The sequence below is a fragment of the Aotus nancymaae genome, unplaced genomic scaffold (genome assembly GCF_030222135.1).
Source record: "Aotus nancymaae isolate 86718 unplaced genomic scaffold, 86718_ANA_hifiasm-v0.15.2.pri h1tg000030l, whole genome shotgun sequence".
Lineage (NCBI taxonomy): Eukaryota > Metazoa > Chordata > Mammalia > Primates > Aotidae > Aotus > Aotus nancymaae.
Genome location: NW_026988443.1, coordinates 29290452 through 29318335, shown reverse-complemented (window position 1 = coordinate 29318335; position 27884 = coordinate 29290452). Strand labels below are relative to the sequence as shown.

General features: G+C 44.3%; 1 protein-coding gene across 9 annotated transcripts in view; it reads left to right on the top strand.

The window, feature by feature from the left end:
• Positions 1-25366, top strand: part of WDR59 (WD repeat domain 59) — a 141292-nt gene extending 115926 nt beyond the window's left edge. For 6 of the 9 annotated variants that reach the window (XM_064383314.1, XM_064383313.1, XM_064383311.1 and 3 more), the window contains one exon: positions 361-1250. In XM_064383314.1, the coding sequence (XP_064239384.1) occupies positions 361-596 (236 nt within the window). In that variant the 3' untranslated portion in view covers positions 597-1250. Of the gene's footprint in view, positions 1-360; positions 1251-25199 lie in introns of those variants that run through there. The other 3 variants (XR_010344895.1, XR_010344894.1, XM_064383315.1) reach the window with 2 other exon arrangements.
• Positions 25367-27884: the final 2518 nt, after the last annotated feature.

The following is a 27884-nucleotide window of genomic DNA, read 5'->3' as shown; positions in this document are numbered from 1 at the left end:
TGGACAACATGGTGAAACCCCATCTCTACTAAAAATACAAAAATTAGCCGGGTCTGGTGGCAGGTGCTTGTAATTCCAGCTACTCGGGAGGCTGAGGCAGGAAAATCACTTGAACCCAGGTGGTGAAGGTTGCAGCGAGCCGAGATTGCACCATTGTAGTCCAGCCTAGGCGACAAGAGTGAAACTCTGTCTCAAAAAGAAAAAACAAACAAAAAAATAAGAAAATGAAAACCACTGGTCTAAGAGAATCTGCTAGAGTCTTAAGAGGAAGACGTCATTCTTCCTGACAAGGCCCACTCTCCTTTTTCGGAACTAAACCCATGCTGCCTCTTGTCTTTGCCTGTCCCTGCCCATTTCCAGAGTTTGGCGTGTACTGCAGCCACTGCCGGAGCGAGGTCCGTGGCACGCAGTGTGCCATCTGCAAAGGCTTCACGTTCCAGTGTGCCATCTGCCACGTGGCTGTGCGCGGATCATCCAATTTCTGCCTGACCTGCGGACATGGTGGCCACACCAGCCACATGATGGAGTGGTTTCGGACCCAGGAGGTGTGTCCCACTGGGTGTGGGTGCCACTGCCTGCTTGAAAGCACATTCTGACCCTACAGACCATGGATGTTGTCTGAAATCCCAGAGGACCCATAAATGCCAGTGACAAGCTGTCTGCCAGGGGCAAGGCTCCAGAACCAGGGTTCATCTCCAGTGAGACGGGAGCACGGTTCCCAGGATGTGCAGCGTCAGCTCTTGGCAGGCCTCTGCCTTCTCTTCTGTTTGCTGCCTGGCGTGGATGTCAGTGTGGGAAGATGAGGGCAGACGTGGGCAGAAGTGCAGAGCTGTGCTTTGTGTGTTGTCTATGTCGGCTCAGCTACCAAGATGGAAGTTTTCATGGAGAAAAGCCCCCGGTTCCAGGGCTGATGTTCCCCTTCAAGGTGTTAGCCTTAAAACACCAAGCGGTGTTCTCCTGATGTCAATGTGGAGACCAGAGTCAGATGGAAAAATGGTCCCCCGAGCCCGAGGACAGTGGGTAGGAATTTAATCAACAAGTGTGCCTAAGGCATCCTGGCTTTAGAACCTGGTACATTTACTGAGCTGATGGACTGTGGCCTTCTAAAATATGATACTTCAATTGTAAATATGCAGTGTACTTAGGGATTCTTAAGATGTATTTTTTTGTTTATTATTTCTCCTCCAGCTGCTATTCCTTGGCTAATAAAATTCTAGTAATTATTTGAAAAAAAAGAGAAAGTTAAACAACATTTTGGTGAATCATTTTTTACCTCCTTCTAATTGAAGGTAGCTATTTTGAATAGGACCAAAGTCAGTGCTCTGATTTTTAAAGGAAATGTTCACTTACTTTTGTCATCTGACAGGAGAAAATAGAATTTGACATTTAAGGTTCTTCCCGGCCCCTAGCATCTTCTTACTTCTTCTAGCAAAAGGAGGACGAGATTGCTGTGCAGCCTGGATAGCAGAGTCTCCCTTGGGCGGGCGCTGTGGCTCACGCCTGTAATCCCAGCACTTTGGGAGGCAAAGGTGGGAGGATCACTTGAGCTCAGGAGTTCGAGACCACCCTGGGCAACGTAAAGAGACCCCATCTCTGCAAAAAATAAAAAACAGCTCAGGTGTGGTGGCTCATGCCTATAATCCCAGCACTTTGGGAGGCTGAGGTAGGAGGATCACCTGAGGTCAGGAGTTCAAGACCAGCCTGGGCAACATAAGGAGACCCCCCCCATCTCTACAAAAAATTTAAAAAATAGGCTGGGCGTGACGGTGGACACCTGTAATCCCAGGTGCTCGGGAGGATGAAGCAGGAGAATCACTTGAACCTGGGAGGCAGAGGCTACAGTGAGCCGAGATTATGCCATTGCACTCCAGCCTGGGTGACAGAGCAAGACTCCATCTCAAAATAAATAAATAAACAAAAATAATTTAAAAAACAGCCAGGTATGGTGGCATATGCCTGTGGTTCCAGCTACTTGCGGGGTTGAGGTGGGAGGATCACTGGAGTCCAGGAATTCGAGGCTGCAGTGAGCCACGATTGCACCACTGCACTCCAGCTTTGCCAACAGAGTGAGACCCTGTCTCAAAAAAAACCAGTCTTCCTAGGCTCTGTTCAGATGGGCTGACTTCTAGTGAGTTCCCTCACTCTTTCTTTGGGCTCCCTCACAGACTTCCTCTGTTTGTCTGTGTTCTGAGTAGTTAGAACACCTTGTCCCCAAATTCTTCAGAATGGCCAGGCACAGTGGCTCACACCTGTAATCCCAGCACTTTGGGAGGCCGAGGCGGGTGGATCACGAGGTCAAGAGATCGAGACCATCCTGGTCAACATGGTGAAACCCCGTCTCTACTAAAAATACAAAAAATCAGCTGGACACGGTGGCGTGTGCCTGTAATCCCAGCTACTCAGGAGGCTGAGGCAGGAGAATTGCCTGAACCCAGGAGGCGGAGGTTGCAGTGAGCTGAGATCACGCCATTGCACTCCAGCCTGGGTAACAGGAGCGAAACTCCATCTCAAAAAAAAAAAAAATTCTTCAGAATGATTTCCTTTTTTTAAGTTTAATTTTTTTATTTTTTATTTTTTAGAGAGATATAGGGTCTCACTCTGTCGCCCAGACTGAAAAGTGGTGATGCAGTTATAACTCTGTAGCCTCTATTGCCCGAGCTCAAGTGATCCTCCCACCTCAGCCTCCCGAGTAGCTGCTACTATCGGTGTGCACTACCACACCTGGCTAATTTCAGAATGATTTTCAACTTCATATTTTCTATGTGCCAGTGAAAAGAAATTTTCTTTTTTATTTCTACTGAAATACCTATTTCTGTTTGTTAGAATGTTGCAGTTCCAAGCTGATTAACTTAGGAAATAGAACCGGTCCCATATTGTGCCACTGCACTCCAGCCTAGTGCCTGGCAACAGAGCAAAACCCGGTCTCAAAAAATAAAAAAAAGAACCGGTCCCATAATGCGAGAGTATTGTGTATTAGTGTGTTTCAAACTACAGGTCAGGACACATGAGTGGATTCTGACGTTGATCTAGTGCGTAAAGCCAGCATTTTAAAAAATGAAACAGCGTAGAAGAAAAATGATAAAAATGTACTATACATAGGAAAATGTTTTGTGTAACTTGTTTATGAGTGTGTAGCATGCATGTGCACAGGTGGACACTGGATCACAGTGTAAACTCACTTCTTACTGAAAGTCGTGGTCGAAACATTTTCAGAACACTGTTTTGGATGAAGCTTAGGCCTCGTCCCCTGTGTTACTGGGCACAAAACTTCATGATGTAAGAAAAGAACTTAGATCCTGTGCAGTGGGACCAGAGGTTGAGTGCTGGGCTCTGGTCCGAGGTAAGGTGCCAGCGTCCCGGTAGAGTGAGCGCCGGGTCTTGTTTTAGTTTATTGTTGGAGGAACATTGGCTTTCACAGCTGAAAAACCTTAATAATGGGTGTGAAGAAATTTCAAGTTTAAAATATTACATAATGTCTTCCTTCAAGATGGAAATTTCTTTTGAATTTCCAAGTTACCAGAACAAAAGTCTAGCATCTTAAAAATATTCACGTTTGGAAACACGTTGGTTGTCTGGGTGTAGGCTGCGGCCGATATCCTCTCTGCTGCAGAATAGATGATTACTCTCTGCCTGAGTCTTTGTTTGTTTGGTTGGTTTTAAATGCAATACAAGGCCAAGTGGGGTGGCTCACACCTGTAATCCCAGCACTTTGGGAGGCTAAGGCAGGTGGATCACCTGAGGTCAGAAGTTTGAGACCAGCCTGGCCAACATGGCGAAACCCTGTCTTTACTAAAAATACAAAAATTTTCCGGGCTTGGTGGTGGGTGCCTGTAATGCCAGCTACTCGGGAGGCTGAGGCAGGAGAATTGCTTAAACCTGGAGGTAGAGGTTACAGTGAACCGAGATCTCGCCACTGCACTCCAGCCTGGGCAACAAAGCAACTTAGTCTCAAAAAAAATAAATGAATAAAAGCAATACAAGCTATGTTTGAAGGTACCTGTGCACTTGGCCAGGAAAACAGGCCCAGCAACAAAAGGTTGCTCAGGCAGGGTACTGAAAAGAAAGGGGCAAGCCTCAGGGCAAACCAGGTTGACTATTTGTCCCTGTCCCTAACCCCACAAGACACAAATGGTATAATGCTTTCCTTGGTAATGTCACATACATAGAATCAATGTTGCTTTAACAGTTTTTATTTTGAGACAAAGTCTCGCTCTCTCTGTTGCCCAGGCTGGAGTGCAGTAGTTTGATCTTGGCTCACTGCAATCTCTTTCTCCCGGGTTCAAGTGATTCTTCTGCCTCAGCCTCCTGCGTAGCTGGGATTACAGGTGTATACCACCACGCCCAGCTATTTTTTTGTGTGTTTTTAGTAGAGACGGGGTTTGACCATGTTGGCCAGGCTGGTCTCAAACTCCTGACCTCAAGTGATCTGCCCACCTTGGCCTCCCAAAGTGCTGGGATTACAAATGTGAGACACCGTGCCTGGCCAACAATTTTTTAAAATTTAATATAAAAATGCTTTCAGTCTGAAGACACCAAGTTCACCTGCTGGGAGCTCCTTCCCTTACTCAGTGGTTCCCTGGGTGGCTGGTAGGACTGGGGAGAAAGCCCGCTCTTTTTAGTGGTTTAGTGCAGCAGGAACTAAGGAGAAGACCTAGACTGTAGCCATCCTAGGGTCTGGGCTGTCGCCCAGGCTGGAGTGCAGTGGCGCACGCGATCTCTGTTCACTGCAACCTCCATCTTCCGAGTTCAAGCGATTCTCATGCCTTAGCCTCCTCAGTAGTTGGGATTATAGGCATGCACCACCACACCTAGCAAATTTTTTTGTATTTTTAGAAGAGATACGGTTTCACCATGTTGCCCAGCCTGGTCTCTATCTCCTGACCTCAAGTGGTCCACCTGCCTTGGCCTCCCAAAGTGCTGGAATTGCAGGCGTGAGCCACCATGCCTGGTCCCTAAACAGTTTCTTTAAGGGTTGGTTTTGCTAATTGCAGCAAAATAGTTCAGCAAACAGGGTGACAAATCACACCCTCTACTTTAGGGCTCACCTTTGCATGCTGCCCTCCAGGTGGGACCAGCCGTGGGGTGTGAGGCACACTCGGTGGTGGGGCCTGGGCATGTGGGAAACACACCTGAGTTTCTACATCCTTCTTAGACTCTAATGGCCTTGTCCATATCAGAACTAAATCTACCATGTTGGCATTCTGTCATATTGGTGAGTTTATGTCACCACAATATCACTAATTTAGTATTTCTTCCTCAAATCTGAGAAGGTCTGGTGCTACTCATCAAGTATTAGAGATGAGAATGGACACTTGGGTAAAGATGAACTGTACCAAATGTGTTCTCTGACCTGCTGGAGGTGGAGTTTGCTAGGAAACCTAAGTTTTTTTTTTTTTTTTTTGAGACGGAGTCTTGCTCTGTCGCCCTGGCAGGAGTGCAGTGGCGCAGTCTCGGCTCACTGCAACCTCCACCTCCCGGGTTCAAGCGATTCTCCTGCCTCAGCTTCCCAGGTAGCTGGGATTACAGGCGTGTACCACTATGCCCAACTAATTTTATTATTTTTAGTAGAGACAGGGTTTCACCATGTTGGCCAGGATGGTCTCGATTTCTTGACCTCATGATCTCCCTGCCTCAGCCTCCTAAAGTGTTGGGATTACAGGCGTGAGCCACTGCGCCCGGCCGAAACCTAAGTATTTATGTAAGTGATTACACCAAAACGTGCTGTTGGCCTCCAAGGAAAGAAGGAACTCCACCAGGACCGAGATTGCACAGAGGAGGAGGGTTTGGCTGAGTTCATATGAAGGATGTTTTCAGATGAGGAAGAGCAGGGGAGCACAGAGAAGGGCTGTGCCAAGGACAGGCAAGACAGCGTGGCATTGGGGCTGCTGTGCGTAGTTTCTTAGTGGAGCATGTGCTGGGGCTGATTGACAAGGCTGGGGAGGAGGATGGGAGCCAGTGCAGGAGCTCAGAGGCCTGTACGCTGCCCGAGGTCGCTGGGCTTTTCTGTAAACCTGGGTTCTCAGTCTTCCTGTGCTCTAATCCACCAGTAGGTTTCCGCCTCCTTCCTCACACTCGCCTCCAGGCCTCTTAAGATCCACCCGTGCTTGCTTGAGCCCCTTTGCCAGTGGTCCCCTGGAGCCCCTCCAGCCCCCTGGCCTGTCTGGGGCAGCACTGGGATGCGGTCCCCATCATCGCTGCAAGCCCCCTGCCTTCGTTGCATGGGAGGAGCATCCCCACAGGGCACACCTGTGTCCAGAGTGTGTGGGGATCTCCCTGAGTGCAGCAGGCAGTCCTCCAGCAGACACTGACTCATTCAATGCAATCCTCATGCCCTCTACCTGGAGATGGTGTCAGATCCCACAGGCAGAGGGCTTAGCCCCACAAGGCTGCCCCCACTTCAGACACCAGTCTCAAGTCCCAGGTTGTGACCTGTGCTTCTGACCTACCGGCTATAAATTGGGGGTTCCAGTGATACCCGTCTCAGGTTTCACTAGGAGATGTACAGAATTCAGGGAAATACTTCACTTGCATTTATTTATTATTTATTTATTTATTTATTTATTTTATTGAAATGGGGTTTCACTGTTTGCTCAGGCTGGTCTTGAACTCGTGGGCTCTAGCATTCCTCCTGCCTCAGCCTCCCAAAGTACTGGGATTACAGGCATGAACCATCGCGCCTGGCTACTCATGTTTTATGAAGGGGCTTACAAAGGATACAGGTGGGCAGCCAGATGAAGAGATACATTGGACAGTCACATGGTTGGTTCCCCTGGCATCCAGCCCCCATCCTGAGGCTGTCCGGGGGCCCACCAAGAGCCCACTCATTAGAACAAAAGCTGTTTCTCTCACCTACAAAATTCCAAGGGATTTAGGAGCTTTGTGTCAGACGCTCCTGTCACTCAGGAAATCACAAAGGTCGTAGGAGTTCTGTGTTAGGAACCAGATTAAAGACTAAATATCAGAACAAAAGATTCTCCTAGCAGCCCTGTTGCTCAGGAAATCTGCAGGATCGAAGTGCTGTATGTCAGGAACCAGGGCAGAGACCAGATATACATTTCTTTTTAAATCACAGGATCACACCCAGAAAAGGAAAGCAGTGTCTCAACTCACACTCAGGTCTGTCTGACCCACACAATTTTGAGAAAAGATTTTTCTATCTTCATTGTTTTTTCTAATTCTAGAAGCACTTTAAATATTGTTACTATCTTGTCCTGTCTGCCTCGTCTCCATGTGATTTCCGTAAGTAGGGCTTACTTTTCAGAAAAACACAGACACAAGGCAAAAAGCGGGGAAAGCCATCTCCTTATGAAGAAGGTCTGGGGAGCCTCAGCACTGCTTCCCAGGGAGATGAAGCAGCCAGAGTTAAAAAAACGCCTGGGAGGCTGGGCATGGCGGCTCATGCCTGTAATCCCAGCACTTTGGGAGGCTGAGTGGGCAGATCACTTTAGCCCAGGAGTTCCAGGCCAGTCTGGGCAACATAGCGAGACCCCATCTCTATATTTAAAAAATATATATTCAAAAAAAGGAAAAAAGCATAGGAGCTTATATGTGAGGGCAAGTCTTTCTACCCACAGGAAGACAAGACAAAGGAAACAGAAGAACAAGAAACGGGAAACAAACAGAAAACAAAGACTAGAATGCAGATTTGTAATAGCCCCAAACTGAAACTCTCTTAGATGACCTTCGACAGGTGAATGGTTAAACTCTAGCGCCTCTGTCCTGTGGAATGCTGTTCAGCCCAGAAATGAAGCCGAGTTGTGGTCTGGGGCATGTCTTGGCATGTCACTGCCTCATGCTAAGGAAATCAAGGACATGGACACACGTGGAGTGAGGTTAAGAGCAGAGGTTCAATAGGCAAAAGAAAGAGAAGAGAGAAGAGCGCTCTCTCCTGCGAGAGAGAGGGGCACCCGAATGGGAATTCTGGCCTGAGGCAGCGTGCACCAGATTTTATAGATAGGATTGAGGAGGCAGTGTCTGATTTATATAGGGTCCAAAGATTGGGTGGCCAGGTGTGAGGTTTAGCACACCAGGAAGCTGGTTGCCCCGCCCTAATCTTATCATGCAGGTAGGGTCTTTGCCTGTCCGGCGCCGTGTTGTCTTTTCCTTACTGTACACGTGGTTTGGCAAAGAGAAGGGAAGATGGAGCCACCATGTTGAACATGCCGAGTCCCAGGTAACTTTTGCTATTGGCACAGCTGCCGGCATTCACTTGTGCAGGCTTCCAGCTTATCTATGTCTGCGGCTTGATTTTACAGGCTGCTCTTTGTTAGAAAAGAGTATGATTTGGGGGCTGCTTTTTATTAAAAGGAAAACCTTACCGAGGTCTTCACTACCCTCACTATCTGCCTAAGTAATTTCTTCTTAACTCCTGTATCACCAGATACACATAGCAATCTAGATGACTCTCAAGCGAATTAGGCTGAGGAAAAAAAAAAAACCAACCCCAAAAGGTTACCTTCCTCGTGACTTTGTTTTTGAGACAGAATTTCGTTTTTGTTGCCCAGGCTGGAGCGCAATGGCACAATCTTGGTTCACCGCAACCTCCACCTCCCAGGTTCAAGTGATTCTCCTGCCTCAGTCTCCCTAGTAGCTGGGGTTACAGGCATGCACCACCATGCCCGACTAATTTTGTATTTTTAGTAGAGACAGGGTTTCTCCATGTTGGCCAGGGTGGTCTTGAACTCCTGACCTTGTGATCCACCTGCCTCTGCCTCCCACAGTTCTGTGGTTTTTTTTTTTGTTTTTTTTTTTTGAGATGGCTCACGCTGTCACCGAGGCTGGAGTGCAGTGGTGTGATCTTGGCTCACTGCAACTTCCACCTCTCAGATTCAAGCTATTTCTCCTGCCTCAGCCTCCTAAATAGCTGGGATTGCAGGTGTCTGCCATCACTCCTGGCTAATGTTCATATTTTTAGTAGAAATGAGTTTCACCATGTTGGCCAGGCTGGTCTTGAACTCCTGACCTCAGGTGATTCCCCCGCCTTGGCCTCCCAGAGTTCTGGGATTATAGGCGTGAGCCACCATGCTTGGCCCTATGTAGCATCACTATTGTAGAAGCTAACACTGGGGCTGGGCACAGGGTGTCCTGCCTATAATACCAGTGAGGCAAGAGAATACGGCCTGGAAGTAGGGAATCTAAGGGCTTCCTAGAACAAAATCGAATGGAAACACTTCAGCAGTGACAGGACGTAGCCTCTTCATTTACATACGGCATACACCAGGTAACCCATGGGAAACCTCAAGGCGGTATTGAAACCACAGAAACTTCTGTAACAGAGCCCCTGAGCCTCTCTCCTGGGCGCTTCCGCCCTGTGGAGTGTGCTTGTGCTTTCATTTTCAGTACATCGCCTCTTTTGTTGCTTCATTCTTTCCTTGCTTTGTGCGTTTCATCCAGTTATTTGTTCAAAACACGGAGAACCTGGACAACTTGCAGTCCAGACCCTCCGCTGGTAACACCAGCACTGTGGGGAGGCTGAGGTGGGTGGATCATTTGAGCTCAGGAGTTCAAGACCAACCTGGACCATGTAGTGAAACGCTGTCTCTATAAAAAATACAGAAATTAGCCGGTCATGGTGGCGTGCGCCTGTAGTCCCAGCTACTTGGGAGGCTGAGGAGGGAGGATCAGTTGAGCCCAGGAGGTGGATGGAGGTTGCAGTGAGCCGAGTGGGACTGCACCACTGCACTTCAGCATAGGTGACAGAGAGATCCTGTCTCAAAAAAGCCTCAAAAAACTAAGATTGGTCTTTTGAGATGTTTCTTCAGGCTTTAAAATTTTTTTTTTAATTTTTTGAGATGGAGTCTCACTCTGTCGCCCAGGCTGGAGTGCAGTGGTGCAATTCAGCTCACCGTAACCTCTGCCTCCCGGGTTCAAGTGATTCTCCTGCCTCAGCCTCCCAAGTAGCTGGGATTACAGGCATGTGCCACCAAGCCTGGCTAATTTTGAATTTTTAGTAGAGACAGGGTTTCACCATGTTGGTCAGGCTAGTCTGGAACTCCTGACGTTGTGATCCTCCTGTCTTGGCCTCCCAAAGTGCTGGGATTACAGGTGTAAGTCACTGCACCCAGCCTAATTTTTGTATTTTTAATAGAGACGAAAAATTAAAAAATTGGCGAGGCTGGTTTCAAACTCCTGCCCTCAAGTGATCCACCTGCCTCAGCCCCATAAAGTGCTGGGATTACAGGCGTGAGCCATCGTGCCTGGCCGTCTTTTCAGGTTTTTGCATTTCTATTGATGGCTCCGTTCCTACCTGCCAGCCAATCCTGTGACCCCACCTGGAAGCCGACTCATTGTGCACAAGGACCACATTCCACACCCCTAGGATTGCACCCCCAACCAGTCAGCAGCACCCTGGCCTGCCAAACTGTCCTTGAAAGACCTCATGCTCTGAGCTTTAGGAGAGACTGATTTGAATAATAAAACTCCAGTCTCCTCTTCAGCCAGCTCTGCACCAATTAAATTCTTTCTCTATTGCAGTTCCTCTGTCTTGGTAAATGGGCTCTGTCTGGGGAGCAGGCACAATGAACCCGTTGGGTGGGTGGTCAGCTGCGGGGAGGGGCAGGAGGTCAGGAGGTGTGGCTGTAAAAGGGCAACGCAAAGGACCCTTGTGGGGATGCGACCTTTTCATATCTTGACCGTGGTGGTGAATGCATACCTACACATGTGGCAAACTGCACAGAACTAAATACACACCCACAATGGAGTAAGGGTGAGGGAAAATCTGAGGAAGATGGGTGGATTGTCTGAATGTCAATATCCCGTGTGATATTGTACTGTAGTCTTGCAAGATGTTACCATTGGGGGAAACTGGGCAAAGCGTACACAGGGTGTCTGTATTATTTTTTTTGAGATGGAGTTTCGCTTTTGTTGCCCAGGCTGGAGTGCAATGTCATGATCTCGGCTCACTGCAACCTCCACCTCCCTGCAAACTCCACCTCACTGCAACCTCCACCTCCCTGGTTCAAGTGATTCTCCTGCCTCAGCCTCCTGAGTAGCTGGGGTTACAGACATATGCCACCATGCCTGGCTAATTTTGTATTTTTAGCAGAGATGGGGTTTCACCATGTTGACCTGGCTGGTCTTGAACTCTCGACCTCAGGTCATTCGTCCACCTTGGCCTCCTAAAGTGTTGGGATTACAGGCATGAGCCACCGTGCCCGGCTGTCTATGTTATTTCTGAAAACTGTATGTGAATCTACAATTCTCTCAAAATAAAAAGTGTAATTATTTTTAAAAAGCTGGAGAATGTGATTCACCACACTTGGGTTTGATAAACAACTATGAACTTTGAATATCAACTCAGCTGTGCTAGACCCTCTCTGGACCTAACTGAAGACTCACCCAGGCTGGAGTGCAGTGGTACAGTCAGCAATCAGAGCTTACTACAGACTCTGCCTCTGGGTTCAAGCCATTCTCCTGCCTCAGCCTCCTGAGTAGCTGGGATTACAGGCACCTGCCACCACACCCAGCTAATTTTTGTATTTTTAGTAGAGATGGGGTTTCACCATGTTGACCAGGCTGGTCTCGAGCTCCAACCTCAAGTGATCTGTCTCCCAACCTTAAGTGATTGGCCTCCCAATGGGCTGGGATTACAGGTGTGAGCCACTGTGCCCAGCCAGTGGGACTTGTTTTAACTAATTGCACAGGGGCTTATGGACTAATTGTGTCCTACCTAGGGCGGGATTTGATCCTTCATTAGCACACTCACCCCCGGACACACACACCAGCACCCCAGCTGCTCTTTCTTCTGGCAGAGCCGTGTGTGGTGTTTGCTCCCTTGCCTGACAAGCCAAGAAATTATGAGCTTGTTGTGTGGGTCACGGTAAAGATTTTTGTCTTTCCTTTGAGTAAAGAAGGTAATAATAGTGAGGAAACTCTTTTTGGTAAAGAGTAGCAATGGAGAGAAGGGGGAAGAGTCAGTCAGATATTTAGGTGGTAGACTCAGTGGGACTGAGTTCAGCCCTTGTTTGCCACTACTAGAAGGGATGTCTGATGTTAACTAATAAGCATATCTAGTGTCTTAGTCCGTCTTCACATTGTTGTAAAGAACTGCCTGAGACTGGGTGATTTATCAGTTGACTTACAGTTCGGCATGGCTGGGAGGCCTCAGGAAACTTACAATCATGGTGGAAGGAGAAGCAGGCACATCTTACACGGTGGCAGGTGAGTGTGTGGAAGAGGAACTGTCAAACACTTATAAAACCATGAGATCTCATGAGAACTCACTGTCACAAGAAACTGCCCCCATGATCCATCCACCTCCTACCAGGTTCCACCCTCAACACGTGGGGATTTTGGGGACTATGATTGAAGATGAGATGTTCAATCATATGATGACACAGAGCCACACCATGTCAGCTAGTTTGTGCTCTGCTCTGAGCTCTCTTTCTATGTGTCCCTTACGGTAGTGGTCATTATTTTCCAGTTATACTTGTGGTTGAAAAGCAATACAAACTTTCAGGAATGGAGGACAACCATCGTGTTTGCCATCACTTTGGAAATACACAACTAATCTCAGGAGACTAGTTATTTCCGCCCAAACCAGATATCAGAAAATCCCACGGCTGCTGCCGCCAGGGAGAATGCCAGTTAGCGTATGGGAGGGCCCATGGATAAGCTGTCTTCACGGTGGGCTAACTGGAAAATGTAAGAAACCACAGATACGGCCAGGCATGGTGGCTCACACCAGTAATCCCAGCACTTTGGGAGACTGAGGCAGGCAGATCACCTGAGGTCAGAAGTTTCAGACCAGCCTGGACAACATGTTGAAACCCTATCTCTATTAAAAATGCAAAAATTAAGCTGAGCATGGTGGTGTGTGCCTGTAATCCCGGCTACTCAGGAGGCTGAGGCAGGAGAATCACTTGAACCGGGGAGGTGGAGGTTCTGGTGAGCCGGGATCGAGCCACTGCACTCCAGCCTGGGCGACAGAGAAAGACTCCATCTCAAAAAAAAGAAAAGAAAACCACAGACACGAGGACCCAGCTTTTCTTCTGTCATAAATATTTTTCTCTTATAGCAACATAAATCACAACACGATCTCTAATTACTGCCTTTATTTTGCTATGTGAAAGATACAGTGTAAAGGATGAGAAAACAATGAAATAGAAGTGGCAGCCCTTTTCTCACCGAACTCAGCTCTTTGCTGTCATGGCCCTGAATTGCCATTCAGGAGAGCGTTTTCTCTCTCCTTTGGGCGCTTCTGGATTGAAAATTCTTTCAGCATTAACTGGCCCAAGCTTATATCCTCTGTTTATACTGGTTGCTTGTGCGGTATAAATAGAGGATATACTCTTTCTTGTTTTTCCCACAAAAGGCTTTGAAAGAGTTGGAAATCCCATAAGAGATGGCTGCAAGAGCTCAGAGTGTAATTTTTAGAGCTGAGGGTATAATTTTTAGAACTTTGGTCTCTTCCTGAACATTTACAACTTTAAAGCTGAGAAATTATTAACACTAGGTGGCAGCAGAGACCTAGTGCAGGTGAGCGGTCAGCCATCTGAAATGCAGATGAGGATAAGGGTTAATTCATTCTAGTCTACACTCGTTTCTGTAGTTGTGAAATGAAAGATCAGACACTTGTAATTCATTCTGGATTTGTCAATGAAATTATTGAACAAACACAACATCAGAAAAGCTGTTTCAAATCCTGCCTCACCTTCATGGTCATGAACGTGGCTTACACATTATTGCTAAAATCAGAGTTCTAAACATTAACTTGAAATTACATTTAAAAATGAGAAACGTAGTTATAATGCACTTATAAGTAAGGAAGATGGTTGTGGTCACATCAGATCCAGGAGTTTGGTCAGTAAGGTGGCAGGGGGACACAGGCGGAACTGACGTAAGGAAAATGAGCTGAAACCAGGTACATGTCTTTCTGTGTATTTCACCATTGACCTTCACACCAGCCCCATCAGGGACACAGCTCATCTGTGAGAATAAAGTTCAGAGACGTTTGCCCCAGTTCACAGGAAGAACAGCAAAGCCAGGATTGGAACCCAGCTCTCCTCTACGTGAGCCTGACTTATTTTGCTCTATCATGTTGCCTTAATGGCAAGAATGTGTAGCTACCCTGATGGGGACTGTTCACAGAAAACATAGTCTTCTAAGATGGATCAAAGTCGGAGAGCTGAGATAGATAATTCATGTGCTGGAAATGGCATCAAATCCAGAAGAAAAAAATCTCAGCAAATGATGGTCGTAGATCCAGGCTGAAAAGATAAGTTTTATGAAGGGGCCGGGCATGTTGGCTCACACATGTAATCTTAGCACTTTGGGAGGCTGAGGCGGGTGAATCACCTGAGGTCAGGAGTTCGAGATCAGCCTGGCCAACATGGTGAAACCTCATCTCTACTAAAAATGCAAAAATTAGCTGGGCATGGTGGCAAACACCTGTAATCTCAGCTACTCGGGTGGCTGAGGAAGGAGCATCGCTTGAACCCGGGAGGCAGAGGTTGTAGTGAGTTGAGATCACACCACCCTGGGTGAGAGAGTGAGATGCCATCTCAAAAAAAAAACGTTTTATGAAGGATGGATGCCTCTGGTTGGTTGGAAATAATTGTAGAAGTGCAGGGTGAGGGCGTTTCTATGAAAAAGACCCAGAGGTTTTGGCAAACTGCTTGGTATGAACCAACAATGTGCATTTATGGTCAAAAAAGTCAATGAAATCTCCAAGTTCTCTGAATGGAGACAGAAAAATAGCCCAATTTATTCCACTTTATTAGCCCACTTGTGAATCATTCTGTTCAATTCTGGGACATTGTTAGAGGGACAGAATTCAAAGGATGGGCAAGATGGTGACGAATCTGAAAACTATATACAATGGAGAATCACTGCAAAATTGGAAGATTTTGACCGGGTAAAGGGAAGATATAAAGAAGATATGAAAAACTGACTTTTTTTTTTTTTTAAAAGAGACAGGGTCTCACTTTGTTGCCCAGTCTGGAATGCAGTGGTGCAATCACAGCTCACTGTAGTCTTGAACTCCTGGGCTCAAGTGATCCTCCCAAGTAGCTAGGACTACAGGCACGTGCCACCATGCCTGGCTAATTTTTAATTTTTTTGTAGAGACAGGTTCTCATTTTGTTACCCAGCCTGCTCTCAAACTCCTGGCCTCAAGTAATCCTCCCACCTTGGCCTCCCAAACTGCCAGGATCGCAGGCATGAGCCACCAAACCTGGCCTGAAAAGCTGACTTTTAATGGCTAAAACTAAATTAGATTTATTCTGTAGTTTCAGAAATCAAAAGTAGGATTAATGGAATCAAGTTACAAAGATGTAGATTTCAGCTCAGTTGAAGTGTAGCAGAAAAAAAAACAAATCAATGGATAGTCCTGACTTTCACTTATTATGGGTATAACATAACTCACCTGAGAGTATTTCTGTTTGGGGAATTAACCTTAATGAGCGTCTTTGGCTGTGCAAGGTGAGCTGCCTCTGGAGGAAGATACAAAAAATAAAGTCCAATTCTACTGCCTGGTAAGGTGGGAAGAATGTTCGCTTTCCCTGGGGACCTACGGAAAGAAGGAAGAGACAGGCTGGGCGCGATGGCTCACGCCTGAAATCCCAGAACTTTGGGAGGCCCAGGCGGGCAGATCACCTGAGGTCAGGAGTTCGAGACCAGTCTGGCCAACATGGAGAATACCCTTCTCTACTAAAAATATGAAAAAATTAGCCAGGTGTGGTGGTTCATGCCTGTAATCCTAGCTACTCGGGAGGCTGATGCAAGAGAATTGCTTGAACCTGGGAGGCAGAGGTTGCGGTGAGTCAAGATCGTGCCACTGCACTCCAGCCTGGGCAACAAGAGCAAAACGCCATCTCAAAAAAAAAAAAAAAAGAAGAAGAAGAAGAAACAAAAGCAGCGCTGGGGAAAGTCCAAGTCCCTGGAGGGACTCACAGAGTGAGAAATTTGCCAAAGTGGGGAATGGCTAAGTTTCCCATTCAGTTTGAAATTATTTCCTGTTTGGGGCCATAATTATCCTCGACAGCCACTAACTCTTCAGAAAAGTCTGCCAGACTCAGTGACCTTCTATCAGTGGTGTTTGGTGGGGGGAGTGACAGAAGAGGACTGGAGTCCATGGTGGGTGGAGGGGCCCGTGAGAAGACGAAGAATGTGGACACTGAACTGTGGCCAAGGGTGGCAGGCGAGTGACAGCCTGGACGGACTGCTCAATACGGGGAGCGCTGGAGGAGGCCACCCACAGTCTGCCTTAGTTCTTAAAGGTAAAAGTGATGTCAGTAGGACGGAGGAATTAGGGGTATCTGGATTACACTAGGGGAAACTTAAAATTGTCCAACAATGAGGTAGTGAGCTCCCTGTCACTGGAAGAGTTCTCTTGGGAACATCTGTCAAAGCTGTTGTAGAGGGAATTCTTGCATTGGTTAAGAGGGTGCACCAATGAACCAAAAAGATTCTTATGAAAGCTGGGCGCAGTGGCTCATGCCTGTGATCCTAGCACTTTGGGAGACTAAGGTGAGAGGATTGCTTGACCCTGGAGCTCGAGATTAGCCTTGGTAACATAGGGAGACCCTGTCTCTCTTTTATTTTTTGAGATGGAGTTTCACTCTCATTGCCCAGGCTGGAATGCAATCGTGCAATCTTGGCTCACTGCAATCTCCACCTTCTTGGTTCAAGCAGTTCTCCTGCCTCAGCCTCCCAAGTAGCTGGGATTACAGGCATGCGCCACCATGCCTGGCTAATTTTTTTGGGCAGGCTGGTCTCAAACTCCCAACCTCAGGTCATCCTCCTGCCTTGGCCTCCCAAAGTGCTGGGATTACAGGTGTGAGCCACTGCACCAGGCTGGGAGACCTTGCCTCTAGGAGAAAAAAAAAAAAAAAAAAAAAAAAAATATATATATATATATATATATATATATATATTCAGTTTCAGGCAATTATGCTACCCTTTGCAGGGACACACTTGTTTTTATATATATATATATATTTATATTTTATTGCACTTTAGGTTCTGGGGTGCATGTGAAGAACATGCAGGATTGTTGCATAGGTACACACATGGCAATGTGGTTTGCTGCCTCCATCCCCATCACATATCTGGCATTTCTCCCCATGTTATCCCTCCCTAACTCCCTATCCCCCACTGTCCCTCCCATAGTCCCCCCCCTCCGCCACACAGTGTGTGATGCTCCGCTCCCTGTGTCCATGTGTTCTCATTGTTCAACACCCGCCTATGAGTGAAAACATGCAGTGTTTGATTTTCTGTTCTTATGTCAGTTTGCTGAGAATTATGGTTTCCAGGTTCATCCATGTCCCTACAAAGGACACGAACTCATCGTTTTTTATGGCTGCACAGTATTCCATGGTGTATATGTGCCACATTTTCTTTATCCAGTCTCTCCTTGATGGGCATTTGGGTTGGTTCCAAGTCTTTGCTTTTGTAAACAGTGCTGCAATGAACATATGTGTGCATGTGTCTTTATAATGGAATGATTTATAATCCTTTGGATATATACTCAGTAATGGGATTGCTGGGTCAAATGGAATTTCTATTTCTAGGTCCTTGAGGAATCGCCACACTGTCTTCCACAATGGTTGAACTAATTTACACTCCCACCAACAGTGTAAAATTGTTCCTATTTCTCCACATCCTCTCCAGCATCTATTGTCTCCAGATTTTTTAATGATCGCCACTCTAACTGGCATGAGATGGTATCTCAATGTAGTTTTGATTTGCATTTCTCTAGTGACCAGTGATGATGAGCATTCTTTCATATGTTTGTTGGCCTCATATATATCTTCTTTTGAGAAGTGTCTGTTCATATCCTTTGCCCACTTTTAAATGGGTTTGTTTGTTTTTTCTTGTAAATCTGTTTTAGTTCTTTGTAGATTCTGGATATTAGCCCTTTGTCAGATGGGCAAATTGCAAAAATTTTTTCCCATTCTGTTGGTTGCTGGTTCACTCTAATCATTGTTTCTTTTGCTGTGCCGAAGCTGTGGAGTTTAATTGATCCCATTTGTCTATTTTGGCTTTTGTTGCCAATGCTTTTGGTGTTTTGGTCATGAAGTCCTCGCCTATGCCTATGTCCTGAATGGTTTTCCCTAGGTTTTCTTCTAGGGTTTTTATGGTGTTAGGTCTTATGTTTAAGTCTTTAATCCAACTGGAGTTAATTTTAGTGTAAGGTGTCAGGAAGGGGTCCAGTTTCTGCTTTCTGCACATGGCTAGCCAGTTTTCCCAACACCATTTATTAAACAGTGAATCCTTTACCCATTGCTTGTTTTTGTGAGGTTTGTCAAAGATCAGGTGGTTGTAGATGTGTAGTGTTGCCTCCGAGGCCTCTGTTCTGTTCCATTGGTCTATATCTGTGTTTTGGTACCAGTACCATGCTGTTTTGATTACTGTAGCCTTGTAGTATAGTTTGAAGTCTGGTAGCGTGATGCCTCCAGCTTTGTTCTTTTTGCTTAGAATTGACTTGGCTATGCAGGCTGTCTTTTGGTTCCATATGAAGTTTAAAGTGGTTTTTTCCAGTTCTGTGAAGAAGGTCATTTGTAGCTTGATGGGGATAGCATTAAATCTATAAATTACTTTGGGCAGTATGGCCATTTTCACGATATTGATTCTTCCTAATCATGAGCATGGAATGTTTCTCCATCTGTTTGTGTCCTCTCATTTCTTTGAACAGTGATTTGTAGTTCTCCTTAAAGAGGTACTTTACATCCTTTGTAAATTGTCTTCCTAGGTATTTTATTCTCTTTGTAGCAATTGTGAATGGCAGTTCGTTCTTGATTTGGCTCTGTTTAAGTCTGTTATTGGTGTATAGGAATGCTTGTGATTTTTGCACATTGATTTTGTATCCTGAGACTTTGCTGAAGTTGCTTATCAGTTTCAGGAGGTTTCAGGAGATTTTGGGCTGAGACAGTGGGGTCTTCTAAATATACAATCATGTCGTCTGCAAATAGAGACAATTTGACTTCCTCCTTTCTGAAGTGAATACGCTTTATTTCTTTTTCTTGCCTGATTGCTCCGACTAGAACTTCCAATACTATATTGAATAGGAGTGGTGAGAGAGGGCATCCTTTTCTATGCTAAATTTCAAAGGAAATGCTTCCAGTTTTTGCCCATTCACTATGATATTGGCTGTGGTTTTGTCGTAAATAGCTTTTATTATTTTGAGATATTTTCTGTCGATATCTAGTTTATTGAGAGTTTTTAGCATAAAGGGCTATTGAATTTTGTTGTAGGCCTTCTCTGCATCTGTTGAAATAATCATGGGTTTTTGTCTTTGGTTCTGTTTATGAATTACGTTTATAGACTTGCATATGTTGAACCAGCCTTGCATCCCAAGGATGAAGCCTACTTGATTGTGGTGGATAAGCTTTTTGATGTGCTGTTGCAATCAGTTTGCCAGTATTTTATTGAAGATTTTTGCATCTATGTTCATCATGTATATTGGCCTGAAGTTTCTTTTGTTGTTGTGTCTCTGCCAGGTGTTGGTATCAGGATGATGTTGGCATCATAAAATGATTTGGGAAGGATTCCCTCTTTTTGGATTGTTTGGAATAGTTTCAGAAGGAATGGTACTAGCTCCTCTTTCTATGTCTTGTAGAATTCAGGTGTGAATCCATCTGGACCTGGGCTTTTTGTGGTTGTTAGGCTATTAATTGCTGCCTCAACTTCAGTCCTTGTTATTGGTCTATTCAGGGTTTTGACTTCTTCCTGGTTTAGGTTTGGGAGGGTGCAAGTGTCCAGGAATTTATCCATTTCTTCCAGGCTTACTGGTTTATCTGCATAGAGTTGTTTGTAGTAATCTCTGATGGTGGTTTGTATTTCTGTGGAATCTGTGGTGATATCCCCTTTATCGTTTTTCATTGCATCTATTTGATTCTTCTCTCTTTTCTTTTTTATTAATCTGGCTAGTATCTATTTTGTTGATCTTTTCAAAAAACCAGCTTCTGGATTTATTGATTTTTTGAAGGGCTTTTTATGTCTCTGTCTCCTTCAGTTCTGCTCTGATCTTAGTTATTTCTTGTCTTCTGCTAGCTTTTGAGTTTTTTTGATCTTGCTCCTCTAGCTCTTTCAATTTTGATGATAGGGTGTCGATTTTAGATCTTTCCTTCCTTCTCATTTGGGCATTTATGGCTGTATATTTTCCTCTAGACACTGCTTTAAATGTGTCCCAGAGATGCTGGTACGTTGTGTCTTCGTTCTCGTTGGTTTCGAAGAACATCTTTATTTCTGCCTTCATTTCATTGTTTATCCAGTCAACATTCGAGAGCCAATTGTTCAGTTTCCATGAAGTTGTGCAGTTCTGAGTTGGTTTCTGAATTCTGAGTTCTAACTTGATTGCACTGTGGTCTGAGAGACTGTTATGATTTCCGTTCTTTTACATTTGGTGAGGAGTGATTTCCAATTATGTGGTCAATTTTAGAGTAGGTGTGGTGTGGTACTGAGAAGAATGTATATTCTGTGGATTTGGGGTGGAGAGTTCTGTAAATGTCTATTAGGTTTGCTTGGCCCAGGTCTGAGTTCAAGTCCTGGATATCCTTGTTAATCTTCTGTCTCGTTGATCCATCTAATATTGAAAGTGGAGTGTTAAAGTCTCCCACTATTATTGTGTGGGAGTCTAAGTCTCTTTGTAATTCATTAAGAACTTGCTTTATGTATCTGGGTGCTCCTGTATTGGGTGTGTATATATTTAGGATCATTAGCTCTTCTTGTTGCATTGATCCTTTTATCATTATGTAATGCCCTTCTTTGTCTCTTTTGATCTTTGTTGGTTTAAAGTCTATTTTATCAGTGACTAGGATTGCAACTCCTGCTTTTTTGTGCTCTCCATTTGCTTGGTAAATCTTCCTCAATCCCTTTATTTTGAGCCTATGTGTATTCTTGCATGTGAGATGGGTTTCCTGATTATAGCCCACCAATGGGTTTTGACATTTTATCCAATTTGCCAGTCTGTGTCTTTTGATTGGGGCATTTAGCCCATTTACATTTAAGATTAATATTGTTATGTGTGAATTTGATCCTGCCATTTTGATGCTAGCTGGCTGTTTTACCTGTTAGTTGATTCAGTTTCTTCATTGTATCAATGCTCTTTACCGTTTGGTATGTCTTTGGAGTGGCTAGTACTGGTTGTTCCTTTCTATGTTTAGTGCTTCTTTCAGGAGCTCTTGTAAAGCAGGCCTGGTGGTGATGAAATCTCTGAGCAATTGCTTGTTCATAAAGTATTTTATTTCTCCTTCGCTTATGAAGCTTAATTTGGCTGGATATGAAATTCTAGGTTGAAAATTCTTTTCTTTAAGGATGTTGAATATTGGCCCTCACTCTCTTCTGGCTTGTAGGGTTTCTGCTGAGAGATCCGCTGTGAGTCTGATGGGCTTCTCTTTGTGTGTAACCCAACCTTTCTCTTTGGCTGTCCTTAGCATTTTTTCCTTCATTTCAACCCTGGTGAATCTGATGATTATGGGACACACTTGTTAATTAGACATGATTCCTGCTCTTTTATGAAACATTTTCATATGTACCATGCTTCTTAGAACAAATTTTCTGGATGAGGAATTTGGAGCAGTGGGAATAGCAGCTGTGAATCTGGAGACCTTTGTTCTCACTCCAGCTTTGCTGTGTGACTGAGAGAAGGTACACAACCTCTGTCAATCTCCAGTTACTCATCTGTAAAATAAAGATGCAGAACCATTCCAGGTGTTGCAAACTCCAAAGCCTACGGGGCTCAGGCATGTAAGTCAGTACATGAAGCAAGCAGGTGTTATGACTTGTTTTGTAACCACATTGAGTAGAATTCGCTAGGCCGTCACTTCACATGTCACGCATATTGCACTATTCTTCTCTCCCATAGGGAATTGTGTTCTCCACAGGCAGAAAGGGCCACGGACATGGGCCTACTTGAGGGCGGAGGATAGGAGGAGGGAGAGGTTCAGGAAAAAAAACAAACTATTGGGTACTTAGTACCTGGGTGACAAAATAATATGTACACCCAACCCCCAAGTCACAAGTTTACCTAAATAGCAAACCTGTGCATGTAGCCCTGAACCTAAAATAAAATACACAACAAATATATATAATAAAGCTAATATGTATAATAAAACTAATATATATAATAAAACTAATATGTATAATAAAACTAATATATATAATAAAACTAATATGTATAATAAAACTATTATATATCATAAAACTAATATATATAATAAAACTAATATGTATAATAAAACTAACATGTATAATAAAACTAATATGTATAATAAAACTAATATATATAATAAAACTAATATGTATAATAAAACTAACATGTATAATAAAACTAATATGTATAATAAAACTAATATGTATAATAAAACTAATATGTATAATAAAAAGTATATATGTAGAATTGTGTTCCATCCCATATTTCTTAAAACATTCAGCCTTCTAGATCTTTCATTTATTTTTCCACATTGATGGAGACACAGTGTAAAGGGTTTTAGTGGCACACAACAGTCTCCACTACGGCTATGTTAAGCAGGAAAGAGATTTATGAAAGAGATACTGAGCCAGGCACGGTGGCTCGGGTGATCCACCCACTTCAGCCTCCCAAAGTGCTGGGATTACAGGCGTGAGCCACCGTGCCCGGCTGCTTTGAAGTTTTTTATGCTCTAGCATAGAGTGCTTCCTGCTCTCTTGACAGGGTCTCCTGGAAAGAATGTGCCCTTTCTGCCCCTTAATACTCAGCCTCCCCACCATGATTTACTTTGGAAATCATTAGGACTCAACTCAACATGGCCTGTATCCTTGTTTATGCCAGCAGGGCAAGTTTAGAACTGTATTTCACTCAGCCAGGCCATCAAGGTCAACACCAGCAGTGATGAAAGTCATGTCGGTAATATGATACGATAGTCGGTAGGATGCGATGAAGAAGGCACATTGCCTCTGTGGCCATCCTCCTCGAAACCCCGAACCTCGGGCTAGGATCGTGAGAAAGAACTGGAGAGAAAGAAATCCCATCTGAGGGGCAGCCTACAAAATGCTGAAATGATACTCCTCAAAACTGTCAAGATCGTGCAAACCAAGGAAAATCTGAGAAACTGTTACAGCCGTGAGGAACCTATGGAGGGAGAGAAGACAACTAAATGTCGTGTGGGATCCTGGGTGAGACCCTGGAAGAGAAAAGGACATTAGGTGAAAACTAAGGAAACCTGAGTGGTGTGGCCCTTAGTAATAATGTACCTCTAATGGTTCATTCATGATGACTAATGTACCATGCTAATGTAAGATATTAATAAATAGGGTAAACTGGGCGTGGAATATAGGAACCCTGTACATCTTTGCAATTTTGTTGTAAATCTAAAAATTTTATAAAATAAAAAAATTATTGGTAGATTTATGTGTGTGTGTGTGTGTGTGTGTCTGTGTGTGTGGTTGTTTTGTTTTTAGACAGAGTGTCGCTCTGTTGCTCAGGCTGGAGTGCAATGGCACTATCTCAGCTCACTGCAGCCTCTGCCTCCTGGGTTCAAGCCATTCTCCTGCCTCAGCCTCCGGAGTGGCTGGGATTACAGGCGCCTGCCACCACGCCCGGCTAAATCTGTATTTTTAGTAGAGATCGGGTTTCACCACGTTGGCCAGGCTCGTCTCAAACTCTTGACCTCGTGATCCACCCACCTCAGCCTCCCAAAGTGCTGGGATTACTGGCATGAGCCGCCGCACCTGGCTGGTAAGGGATGTAAGACTTCTCATAACGGCAGTAATTGTTTTCTTCCAAAGCTGTTCATTACAGGTAAGGAAAAGGTGTAAGATTTACCATACTTATACTCGATTTCTACTTACCATTTTTTGAAAATATTTATATAAACAATCAATGTGGTGACCCCTATTAATCGTCACCATTACCAAAATTTCAAATGACTTGTGCTGACTTTTTAAAAAAATGGAGTCAGCATCTCACTAAGTTGCCCAGGCTGGTCTTGAACTCTTGGGCTCAAGTGATCCTCCTGCCCCGGCCTCCCAAAGTGCTAGGATTACAAGCATGAGCCATCGTACCCAGACATGAGCTGACCTTTCTAAATAATTGAATCAAAATTGTAATTATTCTTTATGTTATCTTCAGATTCTCTTAATTCTTAGCTTGATATTTTAAGATCAAGGAGTAATCAGAAAGTGGCACAAAAGTGCTACTTAGTGCATGAAAATCTTTCCAATTTAGGCTGCAAAGCCAATTAATCATGCTTAAAAGTAAGGATAGGCCGAGCATGGTGGCTAAAGCCAGTAATCCCAACATTTTGTGAAGCCAGAATAGAAAGATTGCTTGAGGCCAGGGGTTTGAGACCAGCCTGGGCAACACAGTGAGACTTGGTCTCTACAAAAAAATTAAGAAATTAGCCAGGTGTGGAGTGCGTGCCTCAGGGCTACACAAGGAGGCTGAGGCAGGAGGTTTGCTTGAGCCCAGGAGATAAATGCTACAGTGAGCTATGATCATGCCACTGCACTCCAGCCTGGGTGACAGAGCAAGACCTTGTCTCTAAAAAAAGAAAACCAACAACCGAAAAGATAAAAATTTGAAATAGCATTTATACCTCTTACTAGTCTGCATTTATTTAATTGGGCCCCTGTGCTCAGAAATGGCAGCATCCTTGAACTCATTGTGTACTGGCTAAAAGCACACACACGCATGTAGGCAATACCGCTTCCTAGCTATCCGACTGGCGAAGATTAAAAATTGAAAAAACACAGTGTTAGTGAGTGTTGGTGAGTAGAGAAGCATGCAGAGTCATATGCTGCCGATGCGAGTGTGAAATGGTGAAGGCTTTTTGGAAAACACTTTGGCAACAGTGCTCTGAATGTTCAATACTCGCTTCTTTGGTTCAGCTTCATTAGAGGGAATTGACCCCATAGATGTGCTTATGCAAATACACAAAGATGTTTGCACGAGAATGCTTTTCTTTCTCACTCTGTCGCCCAGGCTGGAGTGTAGTGGCGGGGTCATGGCTCATTGCAGCCTCGAACTCCTGGGCTCAAGCAGTCCTCCCGCTTCAGCCTCCCAAGTAGCTGTGACCACAGACATGGGCCACCACTGTGCCCAGCTAATTTTTTAAAGTTTTTTTTTGTAGAGATGGGGGAGTGTCATTTATGTTGCCCTGGCTGATCTTGAAGTCTTCGGCTCAAGGAATTCTCTCACCTTGGCCTCCCAAAGTGCAAGGATTGTAGATGAGAGCCGCTGCACCTGGCCAGAATGTTGACTTTCACTTTGTTTATTACAGTGAGAAAAAGAGGAAGCAATGTGAATAAATATCAACAGGGAACTGATAAACGAAATCGTAGCTATGTTCACACAATGGAATACTACAAAACGCTGGAAAAACGTGGATCCGGATTCTATATGCGGCCATAAATATTTTTCAGAGAACACACAGACAAACTACAAGTAAAATGTGGTTCTATTTCTTAAAAATGATATATGATATATAAACTATATCAATGTTTAAATATATCAATTATATATATAAATTATATATATTTATAGGTGGGCGTGGTGGCACATGCCTGTAATCCCAGCACTTTGGGAGGCTGAGGTGGGTGGATCACCTGAGGTCAGGAGTTCGAGACCAGCCTGGCCAACATGGCAAAACCCTGTCTCTAAAAAAAAAAAAAAAAGAAAAAATTTTTTATATATTTATAAATGTGTATTTATATGTTTACAAATAAACATTTACATTTATATGTTTCTAAATACACATAAATAAACATTGATAAATACATAGACAATTTCTCTCTTTTTTGGGGGGCCCCTTCATTTTATTTTATTTTTTATTGTACTTTAGGTTCTGGATTACATGTGCAGATCATGCAGGATTGTTGCATAGGTACACACATGGCAATGTGGTTTGCTGCCTCCATCCCCACTGTCACCTACATCTGGCGTTTCTCCCCATGTTATCCCTCCCCGACCTCCCCAGCCCCATGATGTCCCTTCCTTGCCCCTCCACCAAAAGATGCCAGTGTGTGATGCTCCGCTCCCTGTGTCCATGTGTTCTCGTTGTTCAACACCCACCTATGAGTGAGAACATGCAGTGTTTGATTCTCTGTTCTTGTGTCAGTTTGCTGAGAATTATGGTTTCCAGATTCATCCATGTCCCTACAAAGGACACAAACTCATCATTTTTTATGGCTGCATAATATTCCATGGTGTATATGTGCCACATTTTCCTTGTCCAGTCTATCATCGATGGGCATTTGGGTTGGTTCCAGGTCTTTGCTATTGTAAACAGTGCCGCTATGAACATACATGTGCCATGTGTCTTTATAATAGAATGATTTATAATCCTTTGAGTATATACCCAGTAATGGGATTGCTGGGCCAAATGGAATTTCTATTTCTAGGTCCTTGTGGAAGCGCCACACTGTCTTCAACAGTGGTTGAACTAATTTACACTCCCACCAACAGTGTAAATGTGTTTCTATTTCTCCACATCCTCTCCAGCATCTATTGTCTTCTGATTTTTTGATGATCACCATTCTAACTGGCATCAGATGGTATCTCAATGTGGTTTTGATTTGCATTTTTCTAATAATCAGTGACAATGAGCATTTTTTCATATGTCTGTTGGCCTCACATATGTCTTCTTTTGAAAAGTGTCTGTTCATATCCTTCACCACTTTTGGATGGGTTTGTTTGTTTGTTTGTTTCTTGTAAATCTGTTTTAGTTCTTTGTAGATTCTGGATATTAGCCCTTGTCAGATGGGTAGATTGCAAAAATTTTTCCCATTCTGTTCATAGACAATTTCTGATGGGACACATTGTTAATAGTAATCTTCTCTGGCGAAACGGCCTGAAGGGGTTGGGGTGGGAAAGGAATTTTACTTTTTTATTTTTAATGTTTTGTACTGTTTGATTTTATTTATTTATTTTTTGTTGAAAGAGGGTCTCACTTTGTCACTCAGGCTGGAGTGCAGTGGCATGATGTCAGCTCACTGCAGCCTTGACCTCCCGAGTTCAAGCAATTCTTCTGCCTCAGCCTCCAGAGTAGCTGGGGCTACAAGCACATACCACCATACCCAGCTAATTTTTTTGTATTTTTTGTAGAGATGCGGTTTCACATGTTACCCACACTGGTCCCGAACTCCTGAGTTCAAGCCATCCACCTGCCTTGGCCTCCCACAGAGCTGAGATTACAGGCATGAGCCACCTCACCTGGCCGCGTTTGATTTTTTAAGTTTCTTTGCGTTTTTACATGTAAACAAAAGCTAGCTGACACTTTGGGAGGCTGAGGCGGGAGGATCCCTTGAGCCCAGGAGGTCGAGGCGGTAATGAGGTCTGATTGCACTGCTGCACTCCAGCCTGGGTGACAGTGGAAGAGTGAGACCCTGTCTCAAAACAAAAACAAAACAAAAGCTAGTTGAATATTGTAAGCTTTTCTTGCCAAAAAATACCCAAAACAAAACTTTTTTAAATATAAAAAGGGAAGTGTTTGCAGGCTGCTCAGTACGGGGCTAAGAAGAATAACATGCATTTTATTCTTCTTTTTTTTTTTCTTGAGAATGACACGTATTGGAGGCAGCACTCAGCACCCATTGTTGGGTGCAAAGCACTGACATTCCTCCGCTTTGTTTTAATTGGGATGGCTGTACCTGGCCAAATGTTTATTTGGGTCAAATAAAGCACACACCCAAACAATACGCACTTATCAACAGATTTATTACAAGGCAACTTTTATAGGTGTGTGTTACATTTCAGGTGTTATACCAATATGCCCTGAAGTCATCAGCCTGACATGAAGGTTAATAGCTTACTTAATAGGTAGTGACAATGGAAATTATATTTGAAAAGTCCCTCCCTAAAGAGTTCTGGCATTCTGAATATGACATAGTCCTTGGGAATAATAGTGTCGTCCAAGAAAACTTGACTCTTCTTCCAAATAGTCTCAAATGGGTCAATTCCTTCTAAT